The sequence below is a fragment of the Mustela nigripes genome, chromosome 12, assembly GCF_022355385.1.
Source record: "Mustela nigripes isolate SB6536 chromosome 12, MUSNIG.SB6536, whole genome shotgun sequence".
NCBI lineage: Eukaryota > Metazoa > Chordata > Mammalia > Carnivora > Mustelidae > Mustela > Mustela nigripes.
This window is the reverse complement of record NC_081568.1, coordinates 663,599-681,487: the sequence shown is the minus strand read 5'-3', so window position 1 is coordinate 681,487 and position 17,889 is coordinate 663,599. Positions and strand designations below refer to the sequence as shown.

The 17,889-nt window shown below is 64.2% G+C and overlaps 1 protein-coding gene across 4 annotated transcripts; it reads right to left on the bottom strand.

Moving 5' to 3' along the window:
• Positions 1-80: 80 nt before the first annotated feature.
• Positions 81-17,737, bottom strand: SLC6A18 (solute carrier family 6 member 18). 4 transcript variants are annotated; one of them, XM_059416828.1, is made up of 12 exons: positions 17,538-17,737; positions 13,011-13,151; positions 12,200-12,337; positions 11,434-11,615; positions 9,767-9,877; positions 8,802-8,914; positions 7,785-7,913; positions 6,424-6,580; positions 5,723-5,927; positions 5,243-5,402; positions 4,050-4,212; positions 2,809-3,087 (listed from the first exon to the last, which is right to left on the bottom strand). In XM_059416828.1, the coding sequence occupies exons 1-12, from the start codon at positions 17,695-17,697 to the stop codon at positions 2,899-2,901; spliced, it is 1,848 nt and encodes a 615-aa protein (XP_059272811.1). In that variant the 5' UTR covers positions 17,698-17,737; the 3' UTR covers positions 2,809-2,898. The 4 variants fall into 4 exon arrangements, with proteins under 4 accessions (XP_059272814.1, XP_059272812.1, XP_059272811.1 ...); XM_059416830.1 differs by having other exon boundaries at positions 11,434-11,559; positions 17,538-17,631; XM_059416831.1 differs by lacking the exons at positions 2,809-3,087; positions 4,050-4,212 and adding an exon at positions 81-1,396.
• Positions 17,738-17,889: the final 152 nt, after the last annotated feature.

Sequence of the window (17,889 nt, the reverse complement as noted above, 5' to 3'; positions counted from 1 at the left end):
ACCTGTGCCTGTGTCTACACATCATGAGAGGGGTCCTTGGTCTGCTGGGGTTCCCAGGGGTCTTCCTGGGGCAGGTGCAGCCAGACCATGAGTCAGAAGGACCCCGCCCAGCACCCGCCCCGTCTACGGCGAACTCTGGCCTTACTGTGGACCCTGGGAGGGGTTGGGCAGCCAGGGCCTGAAGCCCAGAACCCTGGGTCTCCTAGTGATCACATTTCTCTGGCTTCTCCATGTCCGGGGCTCTCCTGGCGGCTTCCTTGGAATGGGCAGTGGGGGCGCAACATGAGGGTTTGGGAGGTAGATGGTAGCCCACTGCCCCGCGTCCAGCCCTGGCCCCGCCCGGGCTGCTGGTCTTCCGCTCCCGTGCCCCAGACGTGTGCAGGCAATCGTGCCTGTGTGCCCCCTTCATCACCTCAGCCCAGAGGCCGTGTTTGCATCTGGACACATCGACCAGCAGGGCTCGGGCCGGGAAACAGGTGTCATGGGGCGGGCTCTGCAGGAGCGGCTGTTTCGAGCCAGCAGGAGTGGGGCTCCTGCTAACGCACCGGGGAGCCCCCAGGCTGAGGGACAGTGAGGGCCTGCAGGAAGGGCCAGGTTTGGGGGGTGGTGCTCTGCTCAGGGTCCCAGGTCACGGCTCTGGTGGGGGCCTAGGTGGAGGATCTTGGGGGGAGTGAGCGGCCCCACAGGTTGTGGCAAGAGAGGGTCAGCCTGACCAGGCAGCAGTGGGGTGACCCAGACAGAACTTTCTGGAAAAGGCAGGTGTTCATGGTTGACCTGGGCGGTGAGGTGGGTGTCAGCCCGAGCCGTCCTGGGGGCTTGAACTGCACAGGTGTTCCTCCACCCCAAATATATTTCTGCTTCAGCAGATCTGGGGAAGGGCACCGCGTCCCAGGGGCTGCACAGACACATTTATGGAGGACCCAAGTCCACGCAGCGGTCGTAAATGCAGTGGGTGGAAAATGCAGCGGAGATGAGCCGAGCGGAACCGGGCCCCACCCAGCATGCACGCCAGCCTGGCCGCGGTGGTGCCTCCACTGTCAGAAGCAGGGAGGGCTGACCTGCCCTGCTGGCGCGGACGGAGCCCATGGGGACACCGCCGGGACCCCACACCAGGCTCCCGAGCTGACCGGCCACTGGCCCCCACCTGCTCCCAGGCCCCAGGGGCCCATTTCTGGCATTCGTGTCACGGACCAGACCCTAGAGGTCAGCCGTCCATCTGTCCCCAGCTTGAGTCCCGTTTCTCGGGTACAGACGTTCTGTCAGCGTCTTACTCAGGATCGCGCCTTCTTGCTGATGTGTCGAAGCCCCGAGAGGACTGGTGCTTGGTCGGGCTCAGCTCGCTGAGAACCCTTTCTGGTTCATCTCCTTAAAATCAGTATGCACACGGCTAAACCTCCTTAGGTGAAGAGTGAAAATGAGATTTTTTAAAGCAAAGGAAAAGACCCCAGTTTTCTGGTGTTTCCTGGGTCTGCGCTGCGCGTTGGAAGGCTTGCTGACTGCTGTGTTCCGCGGCGGGAGGAAGAGTGGCTTGAGTGCTGGTGCTCCCAGGACCTCACCTGCCACCCCCCAGGTGTGTGCGTGAACCTGGACACCTTGCTCACCTGTGAGGACACCGTGAAGGGCCCAGAATCCCCCAGGCACCGTGGGAAGTGGAACAATGATGCCCCAAAGGTGCCTCTGCCCTGACCGCAGAGCCTGGGAGTGCTCCCTGATGTGGCACAGGGGACTGTGGGTGCAGTGGGGTTAGGGAGCCAATCAGTTGACCTCGGGATGGGGAGATCATCCTAAATTATCCAGCTGCGCGCAGGGAAACCCCAGCACCTTGCTGGCAGCGAGGTGTTGGAAAGACACGGCGAGGACTCACCGGCCTTGCTGGATTTTTGCTGGAGGAAGGAGCCACAAGCCAAGGGTCATAGCATGGCTCACCCTACCCACGGGGCTCGGGGCACACTTCAGGGGGTGTTCTTGGGCTCGCTTCATCTTAATACTCAGCTCCTCTGAGAGGGACATTGGAGCAGGAGCTTCTGTTTCCCGGGGTCTGGGTGGCCTGGACAAGGGCAGCCCCAGCAAGCACGTCTGGACCAGGCTCACGGCGGCCTTTCAGCACCCTGGACAGCTCCGTTCTCCGTCGAGCCACGGTTTCACCCCCGCAGCATGAAGCGTGCGCTCGGGCTGTGGCAAGTCAAGACCAGCCCCTGAGACCTGATCTCTGCTTCACGGATGAGAGAGAATCAGCCTTTTTGGACTTTCTTGACCCACATTTGAGTCTCTGAGGAAATCTTTAAAGAACAGTGGTGTTTCTCGGCAATAAGGTCAGGAGAGCGTCTAGCACCTGCCTGTGCTCGTGCGGGGAGGCCCCGTCCTGGGGCGGGAGGAGCCAGGCCGTGGACGCAGTGAGGGTTCCCTGCACACAGGAGGCCTGGGTCTCGACACAGACCCGGGCTCCGGCTGACCGAGAGGGTCCGTACAGGTCCCAACAGACCCGCCCATGCCCCAAATGGTCTTGACAGAAAGGGGCTGCCCTTCCGTCCGCCGCGGGGACAGCCTCCATGCGCCCCACTGCAGAGCTGTGATGTGCACCTCTTCCGGCTGCTCTGCCAGCCATGTGGCCTCGGGGCCCGCCTGCCCTTCAGCCCTTATGTGGACTCACTGGGCACAATATGTGGCCCCACAGATAGCTCCGTGTGTCACCCCAGAGGGCAGGGCCCTAGGGGCTAGAGGGACAGCATGGACTGTGGTCACTGATCTGGGCTGTGCGGTGAGCAGGGTCGGCGGAACGCAGGGGGGTTGGGAAACAGCAGCCACAGGTCAAGGTCTGGGCAAGTGTGTAATGGGGTCCAGCTCTCTGCCAGCAGGAGGCTCATAGGCCAGTCCCCCGTGCTACCCCCAGCCCGACCCTCAGCTGGCCCCTCCCTCCTGCAGCTTTGGGCACCCGTCCTGCCAGGTGTCCTGCTTCTGTCTGCGCTTGGCGAGCTGCTGGACAAGTGCCACAGCCGGGACCCACAGTGCAGGCAGGAAGCACAGGAGGACGCAGGCGGCCTGCACCCAGCCCGGGTACAACTTCTCCTGCCGTGACGGGAACCATGCCTGTGGGGACACGAGGCCATAGGTGAGCCTCTGGGGAAGGGACAGGCGAGGCTGACTCTCGGCCGCAGGCCCTGAGTCATGTCGGCCGCCTCCCCCGGCCTCTTCCTGACTGAGGCTCCGTCTGGGGTGGGGGTGGGCGCGGTGGCAGCGAGGAGGTGGGGACCCACAGGTTCAGGTTTGGGGCTGAGCCTCTCGTGGGGACGGGGTCCCTGAGACCCAGGCCTGATATCGGGCTGTCTGTGGAGCGCCCCCCACCACCCTGAGGGGCTGCACAGCCTCGGGGCGGCGCTGGACCCCGTGTCCCGCTCCATAAGAGACGGTGGCATCTTCCCCCAACGTGAGGTGTCTCTTCTGAGGTCACTGTGAGGCCTGAGTGTGGGAATCTGACGGGACGATTGTCATGAAAATTCTTGAAAACCATGGTGCCGTTCCTCCCTCACCCACCGCTGGCGACGTGGAGCCACTTGTGTAAGGAGGCTTGGAACGAATGACTTCTGTGCTCCCGAGAAGGGACAGCTCAGTGAGGTTTGGAGGGATGGGACGGGTGGCAGGTCGGTGGGGTGCCCGCAGCTCAGGGTGCCGCCCAGGGGACAGGGAAGGGCTGGCAGCAGACTGCCCTGCGCTCCCTTTCTTCGGAGCACACCAGCGGCAGCCCGGTGACACACACACCTTCCCTCCACTCAGACCAGAGCAGGTGCGCACGGGCGGCCCCGCAGCACCTGAGCAGCGCGTCTTGAGGCCTCGTCCCCGGCTGAGCTGCCCCGGGGACCTGGAGGCTGCTCAGTCCTCCTGCCACTGAGCCTCGCCCAAGTCCCTGCCAGGGTCGGCTCTGATGCCCCCAGGGGACCCTGGACATCTGGCGGCCCACGAGGTCACTTAGGGTGATATCTGGGTCCTAGACGGCACCAGGGAAGGGCCAGGGCAGGCCCAAAGTGGCTCCCAGTGCCCCCCAGAGGACCTACGTATTGGGGATCCCAGGCCCTGTAGCTCAGCGGCGTCCAGGCCAGGATAGCAATGTAGGCCATGAAGATGGTCAGCAGCAGCAGCGGGCTGACGACCTTCCAGGTCACCCGCCAGTAGAGCCCAGGCTGCCTCCCAGTCATGCATGCTATGTCATTGCTGAACCTGTCACAGAGACACTGGGCTTGAGCTCACCCACCAACCTGCTCTGCCACAGCCTCAGCCGGTGTCACTGAGCTAGGGCCCACAGGGGCTGTCCCCAGCACTCTGTTGCCCGACACCTTTCCTGGGTCATGATGTGGAAAGGTCATCCTGCTGGGACACAGGGCTGGGCAGGGAAGCTCCTGGGGTGTCCAGTCTCTGCTAGGGTCTGGGGGTAGAAGAGGCCAGGACACGCGGGGGCCACGGCAGCCACCCTGGGCCATGGCGTGAGCTATGCCCACTATGCCCAAGAGCCGGCAGGAGCTCACAGCCCTTCCTCAGCTCCTCTCCTAAGCGCCTCCGTCTGACGCCCCGGGGCTGGTTGTGCCCAGGGCTCACTGTTTCTGTCCTCACTGCTGGGCGAGTCCCCACTGGACGGCTGCCTCTTACCCCTCCCTCTCCAGAGGACAAGCCCATGGCCCCGATGCCCACAGAGCAGCGGTGAATGCCCTGGCATCTGGGACTGCCCGGGACCCCCGAGGGGACAAGGAAAAGGGTCAGACGTCTAGGACTGTCTGAGCAGGGGCACAGGAGTAGCAGGTGTGAGAAGTGAGACTGGTGTGAGGACAGGTGTGACAGGTGAGGGACAGAGGGGGCAGGTGTGGTGCACTTGTGAGCCCAGGTGGGGATGGGCGGGGCATGTGTGGGGCCTCCTCAGAGGGTCAGGACAAGAGGCCCCCCAGTGCCCTAGAGTTGCCCCATCCTTGGCCGCAGGGGTCTGCCGTGCGAGGCTGGAGACGGGCCGGTCTGCCGCCCACCCCGACGGGCTGGAGGCCCAAGCAACGAGGTGGGGCCGGGTCCCCACACAGCTGCTTTGGACCATGGGGACACCCCCCCCCCGTGTCTGTTTGGTGGGGGGGGGGGACTCAGATGGTCCTGCCCTGTCCTGTGCAGCCCGGGCAGGCAGCTGCCGGGGTGCGGGAGCCTCGTGCACAGGCCGGGTTTGGGGGGAGCGCCAGGAGTGGGAGGGCAGCCCCAGGGGACACGTACTCACCGGGGCATTCCGTACACGTAAGCGACACCGACCACCTCGAAGAAGGCGAAGATGATGAGGTTCAGGGGAGCGGCGTAGCTGTCGAACACCTGCAGCCAGTAGCTGCCCGACTGCAGCGCGAAGCAAGTCGCCGAGAGGAAGCAGAGCAGGCAGACCAGGCCTGGATGGACAGTGGCACCTCCGCGGCTCAGCCCACTGCCCTGCCCCTGGCTCCCCCAGCGCCGTGCCCGTGGGCAGGACACAGTACATGCCCAGACCCCCAGCCCTGGGTCTGTCCCTGCTGGTCTCAGGATGGTCTCAGCCCCTTGTGGGATGCTGAGTGAGTGCAGAGCCGTGGGGACCGGCCCTGAGGGGTAGCAAGGCCAGACCTGGGCTCCCGCTGGGACGGTCACGGAGGGGCGACATCTGGACAGCAGGCAGCAGTGGACAGACTGCAGGACATGGGGACAGCCCCAGAGGGCAGGCTGGCTGGCTGCTCACCGGTCAGGACCTCCTTGGGGACAGATCTGCGCACGACTCCCATGTCCAGCAGGGGTGTGATGATGCTCTCCATGTTCCCGAACATGGACGACAAGCCCAAGGTGAACAGCATCCCAAAGAAGAGCACGGCCCAGCCGGGGGCGCCCGGCATGTGGAGGACAGCCTCCGTGAAGACGACGAAGGCCAGGCCAGTGCCCGAGGCGCTCTGCAACATGCGCATGGGGCCTTGTGCTTGACCCCACAAGGGACCCCTCGCCCCCAGCGCCGGGGCAAGGTGGTGGCCCTGCCCTTTTCTGGCTACACGGCAAGCCCAGGTGTGCTTCTGAGGGAAGGAACCCGTCCCCCTATCGCCATGCAGCTCGCGGGGGGGGGGGGCCGCAGGCCTGGGGTGCGGGTCTCAGGGGTATCACGCCCACATCCAGGGGTTCACGGCTGCCCCTCCTTGGGCGCAGCTGCCCGACTGGCCACAGCCCAGCTCTGCACCAGCAACACCCACTGTCCTGGGTCAGCCTGGCCCCCAGCCCCCCGGGCAGGTCCCCGTCAGACACACTGCGTTTGCGGCCACGGGCTTTCTGGAAGCTCAGCCCCACAGAGGCACATGGCTGGTCTGCAGCCTCTGTTCACAGCTGCCACGCCAGCCCAGGCCAGCTCTGTGGACAAGGTTTGCAGCCTTCTGGAACAAGGCTGGGCCCTGCGGGTACCTTATCCAGGAAGTCCTCCAGCTGGCAGACTTCCAGGGGGAGCCTGGCCACGCTCTCGGGCTGAGTGGCGTTCAGGTGCGCGAGGACGGCGGCGTAGTCGTCCCTGGAGATGCTCTGGTCGGGGAGATCGAACGCGTTGAGGAGGCGAAGGAGGTTTCTGCAGAGACACAGGCGGGCGAGGGCACGCTAGGCCGGGCGCTGCAGCCCGGAAACACCCGGAAGGACACCGGCGCCTCGGGAGGGCCAGGCTGCACTCGCTGCAGGGACAGAGCCTGAGGGGACGCTCCCCCGAGGGCGCAGCGGGTCGGAGTAGCGTCCCCGGATAGCCCCCGCCTGCCGCCCCCAGCGGGTGTTCCTCAGCTTCAAGGCTCGCGGCTCACACAAGCCCGGGGTACCCTGGACTTCTTCCTTTGCCTACTTGCTGAAATCTCCTGTGACCTTGACATGAGTACTCGTGGCGCTTCTGGGGCTGTTCGTGGCCTTGGGAAGTTGCCCGGGGCCCAGGTCTGGGGCCCTCTGGTTTCTCCTTGTGCGGTCACAAGCATCTGTTCCGTTGGCTTGGGCCGGGGAGCCCGTGCAGGCCCGAGTACCGGCTGTCCTGGTGAGCACAGACTCTTGCACGGTGCTCGGTGGAAAGAGCTGGAAGAGCCGCCCCTGCCGTTCCCCAGTGGGGACCACGCTGTTCAGCATGTGGGCCCCGCTGCCTCTCCAGAACATTCCAACGGGTGCACATGGCCCACAGGGCCCGAGCTCAGGCTGTGCATCTGCTCAGGCTCTCCCCTCACACCCCCGAGCGTGGCCTGAGCATGGCCTGAGTGTGTTCGCACAGGTGTCACGGCTGATAGGGGGCTGCCCTGGGCACCGTCACAGAGGGCCGAGCCTGTGCCTCACAGGGCCTGCTCAACCACCTTTGGAGGGCTGCTTGCAAACCAGAATTGCCGGCCTTAGCCGTTCCGAGATGCTGACAGCCTCTGTGTCCTGTGCATTCGTGGTGGAGCTACAGACTGAAAGCCTTTGAGCAAACAGATTCTGGTGCCCCAGTGTCCCCAGGCCCGTGGCTGTGTCTCTCCGGCCTCTGCCTCCTCATGCGGCCTCCCCCATGTGTGTCTGTGTGTCCCTCCCTGTCTCTCGTAAGGACACAGGTGTGGGATCGGTACGACCTCCTCTTAGCCAGTGTCGGCCAGAGACCCCACTTGCATATGGGGTCAGGCTCCAGGCTGCGGGGGGCGCGGGCCTCTGGAGCTGTTCCACCCCACTCCTGGGGAGAAGACGGTGCTTGAGTGGCCCCAGAGCGGCAGCCAGCGTCTGAGGTCCGTGCTCCGTGGACACCCTGCCCTCAGAGCCAAGGGCGCCATGCTCACCTGTCCAGGCAGCGCCCGTGGTCGTTGGCTGCCTTGAATCCCAAAACCGAGAACACGGCAATGGACGCATACAGGGAAGTCATGCTGTTGACCAGGGCGATGGTCACCGCGTCCTTCTCACAGTTGTTCCTGGCAGACACACACGCATGGCACATTGTGCTTAGGGCCATCCCCACATCCCCACCTAGGACCCCCCCACACACAGAGCCTACATGCCCACGACCCCCAGCTCTGGGTTTGTCCCTGCACGTCTCAGGATGGTCTCAGACCCCTTTCCATGGCCGCTCCCTGTGGACCCCTCCCTGCCGGCCGACCCCCTCCCCACCAGGCCTGTCCCGCCCCCCCAGCTGAAGAAGTTGGGTGGTCTAAAAGCCTCAGCCTCCACCCTGTCCCCCAGGCCTGGAGACCAGGAGCTAAGGACAATGTGGGGCCTCATGGAGCCTGGAGTGGGCTTTGCTGACACGAGCTCCACACGAGTTATGTGGAGGGGGCTGAGGTGGTCCCTTGTCTGGTGCAGGCCTGGGAAGCCCCCCGCGCCCCCATCCCACCCACCCCTGCATGTTGGCAGGGGAGAAGCTCTGGCTGCCACATAGAACGCCGCTTGTTCAGACGGCCCCGGGGGCTTGTGAGGCGGTGGGTGGTGCTTCGGGGCCCAGCACCCGGGGTCCTCACCACAGGCGGCCCCGTGTGGGCCCCGCATCCATCTCAAGTGACCAGGGAGCTGATGGACCCTGTGTCTCTACTTCTCTGGCCTCGAGCGTGACACTGTGCTGCCTGTGCTGGTGTCACCCCTGGTGAGACCTTATTCCTGGGACTGACTCTACAGGCTCTTTCCGCGGAACATGCGTGGCCGCCGTGGGGGCCCGGCAGTAGGAGCCCCGTGAGCCTTCTCTTAGCACAGGTTCACAGCAGGCCACATGGGACGTTATGCCCCACGGGCTCGCGGCTCTCCCAGAGATTCGGGACGGGAGGCCCGGCCCCATGTCGGAGGGAGCCCACCCCGAGCCTGGTCCCTACCTGGGCGGGTTGTAACTCGCAAAAGCGATGTGTCCCCCGAAGGCCAGGGACAAGGAGAAGAAAATCTGCGTGGCCGCGTCCAGCCACACCCGCGGGTTCCCGAGAGTCTGCACCTGGGAAGGGTTGTGCCGCTGACAGAACCCACCGGCCCCGGAAACCCCCCCGCCCCGGCTTCCCGTGCGGCGACTCCCCCGAAGGTGTGTGGGCAGCCGAGGACCCCCGCCGAGAGGGCAGCTCCCTCGGCAAGCGCAGCCGCGCTGTTCTGTGACGGGCCACAGCTCCTGTCCACGTGGGCTTGGAGTGCGGCCAACAGACCGCTCAGGGCTGAGAAATGGGTCTGAGCAGCCTGACTTGCTGTGTTTATTCTGCTCCTCTCAGACCTGGGGGTTCTGAGGGACTCGAAGCGCCTGGAGTCTCTGCTGCTGGGGACGGACCCAGGCAGACCCATGTGCACAGCCAGTGCCCCCTTCCTGCTGCTGTGCAGCCCCTGGAAGCTCCTGCAGAATGCTGGGGTCCTAGAGAGTGTGTGAAGGTCTAAGAGGGGTGTGGGCCCCCAGGTCCTGTGACAGCTTGCTGGGTGTAGCGCGAGCAGCTCGCAAGGTCCTCGGAGGTCTGGGGTGCAGGGCACTGGGGTGGGACATCTGGGCCTCCAGATGGCTTCTTTCCTGAACTCCACCAGCAACATCCCTCGGGATCCATGTCACAAGTCAAGTCCTCCTGCTCGCTCCCCCTGACCCTGACCTTCTCCCTGGGACCCCGTACCACCCACGTCCTTGCCCTCACCCGCACACGGCCCTGGGCGGCCTGGCCTCTGCCTAGTGGCCATTCCCACAGCCAGGGGATGGAGGGAGCTGGTTTGGGCTCTGCCTCTGACACGTTTGTTTCCTGGAGCCTGGAGCCTGGACTCCATTCAAACCAACTTACATTCGGAGTGAACAGGTAGATTAAGCCTCTGACCAACTTACATTCGGAGTGAACAGGTAGATTAAGCCTCTGACCGCCCCAGGCAGGGTGAGTCCTCGGATAAGGAAGATCGTCAGGACCAGATAAGGGAACAGGGCTGTGAAATAAATCGCCTTTAAAAAAGACCAAATTGTTAGACTTTTCAGGGGTATCCACTCCGCAGAAAACCCTCAAGAGGCAGCTGTGTGGTAGGTGCCTCTGTGGCTGGCCCCCCATCCGTCATCGGGGATTCCAGCCCAGTGGGGGCCAAGGGTGCCATGGGGGGTGTGGGCCCCAGTCAGGCCCCGAGGGTCTGGCACTCCTGGGGATGGGCACGAGTGGAGTCACGTGCACACTTGTGTCTGTGGGGCAGGCACTGACCGTCCCAGGCGGGCGAGCCTCCCTCTGACCCACACTGCACCTCTCCCAGGCGCCAGCCCTCCTCTCCACCCCAGTGCCCACAGCCGGGCACTTCACAGGGGCCCTGGGGCCACACCCACACCCACACCCATCTCCCCAGCATAGGACCAGAGTCCCCTCTGCCGTCAGGTGTGGCCACGGGTCTGCACACGTGGGGTCTGCTCAGAATAAACCCAGGACAACACTCTTTCCTCGCTGCCGCCCCAGTCCCTGAGCACTGACTGACCGCCATCCCGGCGCCCTGCAGGGACTTCCATCTCAGGGGTCTCTGGAGTTTCTGGTGGGTTGTCGGGCCTAATGGTTGCTTTGGTCTCATGCAGTAATTCTGGTCCTCCCAAGCACAAAGACGCTCACGGGACAGTAACTGTAACATGCCAGCCGAGATGAGCAGGCACACGCCCACACCCGGACATGGGCAGAAGGGCCACAATCGTGTGTCGGGGCCACAGGTGGGGAAGGTAAGGGGTGATGTCACCCACGTCGAACGGGAGGACACGCATAGCGAGGGACTTGTCTGAGCCCCAGGAGAGGGGAGGGTGCACGGTGAAGGCAGGTGTGCGAGACGGAGGCCCAGGCCTGCACAGAAACTACGCGAGGAGCCATTGACACATTTCTCCCTGTCACTGATGTCTCTTCAAGAGACAGTAAACTGTTTCAGACAAGCATGCCAGGACACACTGGCTGCTCGCAGACCGTCGTCATGAAATGTGAGCCGGTGGCAGGAAAGCCAAGGAAGACAGTGTAGTCTGAGTGAGGGTCTCCTGCCTCAGCCCATGGACGGCATTGCTCCCAGAAGGACCGATGGCCAAGCCCCTCATCCAGCCCTGAGGGGAGAACCGTTACCACTGACGAGCCAACAGATGGACAGAGCGGGGTCACAAGAACCACCCAGGAAATGGGAGCAGCCAGAGTGGAGAACCAAAGGGACCAGCAGGAAACAATCACAGGACAGCCGGCAGAACCTGCACTGATTGTCACACTAAACGTAAACGGTCTAAACAGCCAAACAAGGGCAGGGATCGCCAGAAACTCAGGATCCTCTGTGCACATCAAGAGAAACACACTTAAAACCTAGAGACCCAAACAGGTTAAATTTCCTTTAACCTCCCCCCGCCCCCATTGGTGTCTGCACTGTGTGGCCGGGTACAGGCACCCATCCCCAGGGAGTGCACCAGCCTCACATCTGCACCCTCCCAGCACAGCTTCTAAACCCATGCTTGAACGCCGAGCTGGAGGGAGTGGGCAATGGGGTCCACCCGAGGAGCTGCACCTTCCCTGTGGTTTCGATGCCTCTGATGACACACAGGTACACCACTGCCCAGGACGCAGCCAGGCAGGCCAGCAGCCTCCACTGGATGGAGCCGTTGTCGCTGATGTCGGCCGTGATGTTCAGCGTCTGCCGGTACCAGAAGTAGCTCACAGTGCTGCTGGCTTGGCACTCGGCCTCGAACGCTGGAACCAGGAGGCTCCTTTCAGGGGCTGGCCACAGAGCTCGGGCCTGGCTGTGGGCTCTGAAGGCCTCTGCCCAGGAGTGCAGTCTGCAGTAACCCAGCCCAGAGCTGCTGCCTGAGCACTGGGCACACCAGGCAGGACCTGTGCCCCCCACTGCCCAGGGCGCACAACTAGGGCCAGAGGGTGGGTATAGGGAGCTTCCAGGCCCAGACTTGCCCCTGGGCTGGCCTCGTGCAGGACGGCCAAGTTATTGTCAGCAGAGGCAGGAAGGGAAGTAGGGTTAACACAGCTTCGTGAAGCAGCACAAAATAGTGGCTTTTCCCGGAATGTGAGACCATCCTCTGCTGAGACCATGGCTGAGGGTTGGACCCATCCAGCAGGAGCCGAGGTCCCGCCCACTCAGCCTTTCGCTGCTGGGCAGGCATGCACGTGGCCGGGCTGTGAATACACGGGGTCCCTGGGGGCCCTGGGCCCACCCACGGTCAGGTGCAGCAGGGTAGGGAGAGCAGGGTTCCGGGTATGCCATCCAGGGAGCCCTTGCAGGGCCCGCATGAGGCAGGGTGCCACCCCCCGACCCGTGCCACCTGTGCGGTTGATGTCCAGTGGGCAGGAGCTCCAGGGCAGCGGGTCCTGGAAGGAGTTGAGCAGGTACCACAGCACCCACGAGAGGACCGTGTTGTAGTACAGGCTGACCAGGAAGGAGACGGTGAGGCAGCCCAGCCCTGCGGGAGGCGGCGGTCAGCGCCTCCCCCTGCCCCAGCTGCCAGGCTCCAGACATGGCACCCCACCCTGCTCCCTGTCCCCCCGAGGCCGCCCGCCCCGCTGGTGGCCCACAGCTGGCTACGTGCACACAGGGGCAACATGTCTGCTCCACGGCTGTGTGGCTCCATCCACAGCTGGGCTGGGGTCCGCCTCTTTATGGGCTTCCCAGCGGGCCTCGCACACAGTGCTGCAGCCCCCGTGCGGTGCGTGTCACAGGCTCCTTCCCTCTGTCCAGGCCTCGCCGGACACTCTCAGGCTCCCAGGGCGTGTGGGCTCAACACCCGCAGGGACACGTGCGTGGGCGATCTGGGACAGCTCGCTGCTGCTCCATGGGGCTGGGTCTGCCGCCTCCCCCTCCTGTGCCCTGAGCTCACCCCACCAGCACCCTGCACCTCCTGGGGCTTTGGGGGAACCAAAGCGGGCCTCCTGGAAGAGGTGTGCTGAGAGCATGAGCAGACTCAGCTCCCACGGGAACGCGGCCACATGCACCTCCCCACCCTGTTAGGTCCAGGACCCTCTCCGGCAGGGTCAAAGCCACTGACTGTGCACTGGAGTGACAAGCTGATGCAAGGTAGCCACGGGGCCCCCAGCCCCGCCCTCCCAGCAGCTCCAGGCCCGAGGCGGACAGCCTACCCACTCCGCCCAGGTAGGGCGAGATGGCCATCCACACCCCGATGCTCCCTCTCCGCAGGCACTGGCCGATGGCCAGCTCGATGTAGAAGATGGGGATCCCCTCCAGGACCAGCGCGATGAGGTAGGGGATGAGGAAGGCCCCTGCAAAGATACCGTGGTCAGGGGCGCCTGGGTGGCTCAGTGGGTTAAGCCGCTGCCTTCGGCTCAGGTCATGATCTCCGGGTCCTGGGATCGAGTCCTGCATTGGGCTCTCTGCTCAGCAGGGAGCCTGCTTCCTCCTGTCTCTTTCTCTGCCTGCCTACTTGTGATCTCTCTCTGTCAAATAAATAAATAAGATACCGTGGTCAGTGGACAGTGGGCGACGGCCCGGTGCGGCATTGGGCTGGGGGAGACAGGCCTGCGCGTCAGGCACCTGGTCTGTGGCTGTTTCCAGTCCCTCGGCAGCATCCCACCCGTGAGCCTCTGGGGGCAGTGTTGTTCTTAGAGGGACACCCCGCACCCCGATTATGGACTCTGCTCTAATGTGGGGCTGGTCTGTGCTTCTGGCAGAATGTCGGAGAGGGAGGACATTTGAAACGGTGTCTGGAGCTCTGTGCCTGCACGGAGGCTGGGACCCGTCTCTCCGTGCCTGGGCATGGGCTGCAGCCCTGAGCCAGCGTCCAGGCTGGGAGGTGGGCACCTGTAGCCATGGTGGCGGGAGGCTCTGTGGTCCCCAAGGGAGCCAGCAGTGGCCGGATCGGGAGAAAGGCCACAGGTATGAGGAGGGAAGGGCCCGGCCTCCCCAGGAGCCCACAGCCCCGAGGGGCCCACCGAGGGGCGTGTGTGGGGTGCCGGCTCCCGCACCCTACAGGAAGGTGCGTGTTCCCTTACTGCTGGGGGAAGGGAGAGCTGTGCGGTCAGGAGCTGCGTTTTCTCCCAGTTAACTGCTGAGTGTGGGTCCACTGCCCCCCCCCCCCCCCGCACACACAGGGCGGACCACATCAGCAACTGTGCTCCCCAAGTCTCCCTGCACCGGCCCGGTGCCAGCCCGGCCTCCATGAGGCCAGGGTCTCCCTGGGATTTTGCATCTCGCTCAGAGGTTTTGACCCTGAGCCAGGGCCCGGGAGAGGACAGGTAGTCCCTCAGCCCGCATCAGCTTCTGCACAGGACGCCGGTGTTTGGGACAAACAGTGCTTGTTGGTGTCATGCATGTCGTGGCCAGACCGTAAGACGGGTAAGAGAACGACATGGCATTCTGGGAGGCGGCCTCAAGGGCTGCCATAGCCCCAGGGATGAGCAGGGCACCTGCGGGCAGGGGCTTGGTGCTGGGCTGTGAATATAGCCCAGACCGCTTCACGGAGCCCCTGGCTGGGAGAGAGGCCAGCCACGGGCCAGGGAGATAGGGTCCAGATGCGGGACCCCTCCCCAGGCTGCGCTCTTCCCACCCACCCCACCTATACCTCGCTCTGTGGGGTCCCGCGCAGGTGTGTGCACCTCCCAGCCCCCCTTGGGCCTCACGCAAACACCTGCAACATGGTAGGGACAGGGGACCAGCTGCCCGGAGCCTGGGAGTGGGTGTCTGGGCATCAGACAGGGGCTCTGGGCCCCAGGCGTGTGACTTGCTGCCTGGAAGGGCCCTGCAGGCTCAGGCCGGCCAGGACCTACGGACCCAGCTCTGCGGGGAGGGTCGCAGTCCGTGGGCCCAGGCGGAACACCCGGAGGAGCAGTGCCGGGGAAGGGAGGGGCCTTCCTCTTCGCAGCCGAATCAGCCCTGCTTCCGGGAGAAGAGAGCGGCTCTGCGGCCACAGATGGAGACTACTGCTTTCTCCGGGCGCTGTGGCCCTGTCTGAAACCCAAGCGAACCGCCACCTGGATAAAAACCTCTGGAGGAAGCGGCCGGTCCCCAGACAACCCAGCCACGCGATTGGAGAGGCAGGATGTGGAGCCCCGCTTCGGCTTCCAGGCCAGGCTGGAGGCCCGGAGACAGCTCATCACCCGGGCTGGTGACTCCATCACCGGCGCCTGCAGAATGGAACCTCCGTGAAAACCGTAGGCCACGGGGCTCGGACCGCTCCAGGCAGGGGAGCCCGGGAGGTGCTGGAGGGGGGGCGGGGAGCTCCGACGCCCTCACTCTGTGCGTCCCTGCCCGTGGCTGCTCCAGGCCGTGCTCGCTACAAAAACCCGGCACAACGAGTGGACTGCTTCATGGGTTCTGTGAGCCCTTCCACAAGATTCTGACCCAAAGAGGGCTGTCGGCGCTCCCAACTGACTGCAGGTTGGGCGGATGCCGTGGGCGACCTGGGACCCGGGTCTTGACACACTGTTCTGCCGTGCGACAGCACCGCGGGCCGAGCCCTTCCTCGTCCAGCTGCGCTTGCTGCAGAAACAGGTTAAATGCAGCTAGGATTGGGAGAATTGGGCGGTGTGGGCCCAACCTTCATGCGGTGGTGTCAGAGGAAGAGAGAAAAGGAGTTTCTCCCGGGCGGGAGGGCGGCTGGCGAAATGGCTGCGGGTCAGGGAGAGCCCCGAGCACGGCCAGCCCGAGCAGAGCTGAGCGGGAGACACCCAGCCCCGTCCGCTGAGAAGACGTGGAGAAGATCTGTCTGATTGGGACGGAGCCTGTCACAGCTGACGATCCGCGGAGCGAGGCCCCCAAGACCGCCCGGACAGGAGACGAAGGACGGAGACCAGGGCGGGCACGGGATTGTCTCTGTGGCCGGGACGACTCGGTGATGCCAAGATGGACATTGGGCCCCAGACAATCTGGAAATGTCACGCTATGCCCGTGACACCTGGGCGTCTTCCGTGGAACTGACAGCCTGCCTGGGAAGCCTGCGGGGGGTGGCGACGGCCACTGCAGAACCAGGGCGGGCACCCCGCTGGGCAGCTGCACGGACCGTCACACTGGGCTCATCACGTAGCGACTCCACCAGCTCCATGGAACCCATGGGTGCCGAGGTCGCAACACAGCCGTGCGGAGATTGCAGGCCACTTACTGGGTGCCCCAAGCGCGTTGCCATGGACAGGGTCATGAATGACTCCTGGGATGGTACCTTGGGCCCTGGCAGGTGCCTTGCGCCGGCCACTGGTGGGATCCCCACCTGCACGGTGGGTGCCGACGTGCACCCAGGAACTGCGGAGACAGAACAGGACGCCCTGCAGGTGTGCTGAGTGTTTCCCCCAATTCTGCTACAATGTTGCCTTTTAAGTCTCATCACTAAAGAGAAGCCTAGAGATCTGAGTAATCACTGAGAAGAGAAAATATTCACCCACGGGTCATGAGTTTGCGCGGAATGAAAATGCAACAGGGTTTCCGCTCATCTCTTGGTCGAGGTTATCAGCAGTGACCCACGTGAGGCGAAAAGGTCGTTTGCGCGGGAGAGTGCTTATTTAGGAAAAAGGGGAGCTTTGAAACTTGACTATTCTATGACATTTCACGAAGGGCTTCACACCCGGAAATAGGGTCTAAAAGAAGTATTTCAACAGCAGGTCCTCCCTCCCCCGGCCTGCGAGTGCAGGTGGTGATGGGCTGGTCCTGGTGCCCCGTGCCCGGGTCGTAGCCCTCAAGCCAGGCCACGCCAGCACACGGGTTCCGGAAGCCACGTTCCCAGGACAGTCCCTGCACGATGCAGCACAGTGACGGCCAACCGGTTCCAGTCAGAGCAACATTTATTGACCGGGAGTGACCGCCAGTGTGCAGGTCACTTCTGGGCGTCTGCATGTGCCTCTCCCGATGCACACGGCAGCTCGGAGGCCTGGGGCACGACCCAAGGCACACGTGCCCGCCCGGCCCCACCCCTCCGTGGAAGCTCTGACACCTCCGGGGCAGCGGCTCCTGCAGAGATGTCTCCTCTAACTTCTCATAAGCAGGAAAACCGAATAGACTTCCAGGAAACAGCTTCCTCATAAACCAGGGACTCCCCCCCGGCCCTGCCTCCCGCCCGCTCTGTTCCGTGGCGGCTCCCACAGACCCCCAGCCCACATTCCCCCAGCGCGGCCTGACCCCTGTGTACCCAGCACGGCCGGGGGGCCAAGGGGCCAGGATGACTCCCCACCAGCCACACACAGACCTTCGCTTCTGACCGACCTGTTCCTGGTGGGGGCCAGGAGATTGCCCCCGAAGGGAACAGCACCCCCATTTCCACCCGGGGGCCCGGTGGATACGGGAAGACGGCCCTAGAGGGCTTTTGGAGGCCTCAGGCCTTACGCATGCAGAGGAGAGCTTGGCAGCAAGCTGACCTAACACTGAGACCCCGTGGCCCCCAAGGTCGCACCCCAGAAAAGGACCGGCCTGGCCTGGGGGCCATTCAGGGTCCACTCCCCGGGGCTGTGGGTGACAGCCACGGACTCTGGTGCAGGGAGGGGGTGCCATGGCCTGGGCACCAATGTGGGGGGGGTGGGCGGCCTGGCCCGTGCGCACCCCATGGAGCCGCAGGGAGCCTTGTGAAGAGCGGTTTTGGGGCAGCTCCCCGAGCCCCGGAAGGGGCGGCCAGGGGCCAGACCTCCACTGCACGGGCTCCCGGCGCGGGGCTCGCGGGGACGGCTCACCTCCACCATGGGTCTGGCACAGGTACGGGAACCTCCAGATGTTGCCGAGGCCCACGGCGAAGCCAAGGCAGCTCAGCAGGTACTGGCTCTTGTTGTCCCATGCCGGCCTCTTGTCCCCGTGACCGTCCCCATGTGGCTCTGCTCCCCCGGCCCACGCCATGCCCGCTGCTCGCTCCTGCCCTGGCTCTGTGGAACCCTCCCAGACCTCCGTGTGTGGTCTCACGATTTAAAGGAAAACCAGTGGAGCCAGTTAATTGGTAACCTGGACTGGGCTCCGGCTCTCACCCAGGTGGTCCCTTCCTGACCCCACGCCCTCGGCCTGTGCCTCCTTTGGTGCCCGAGGCTGACGGCC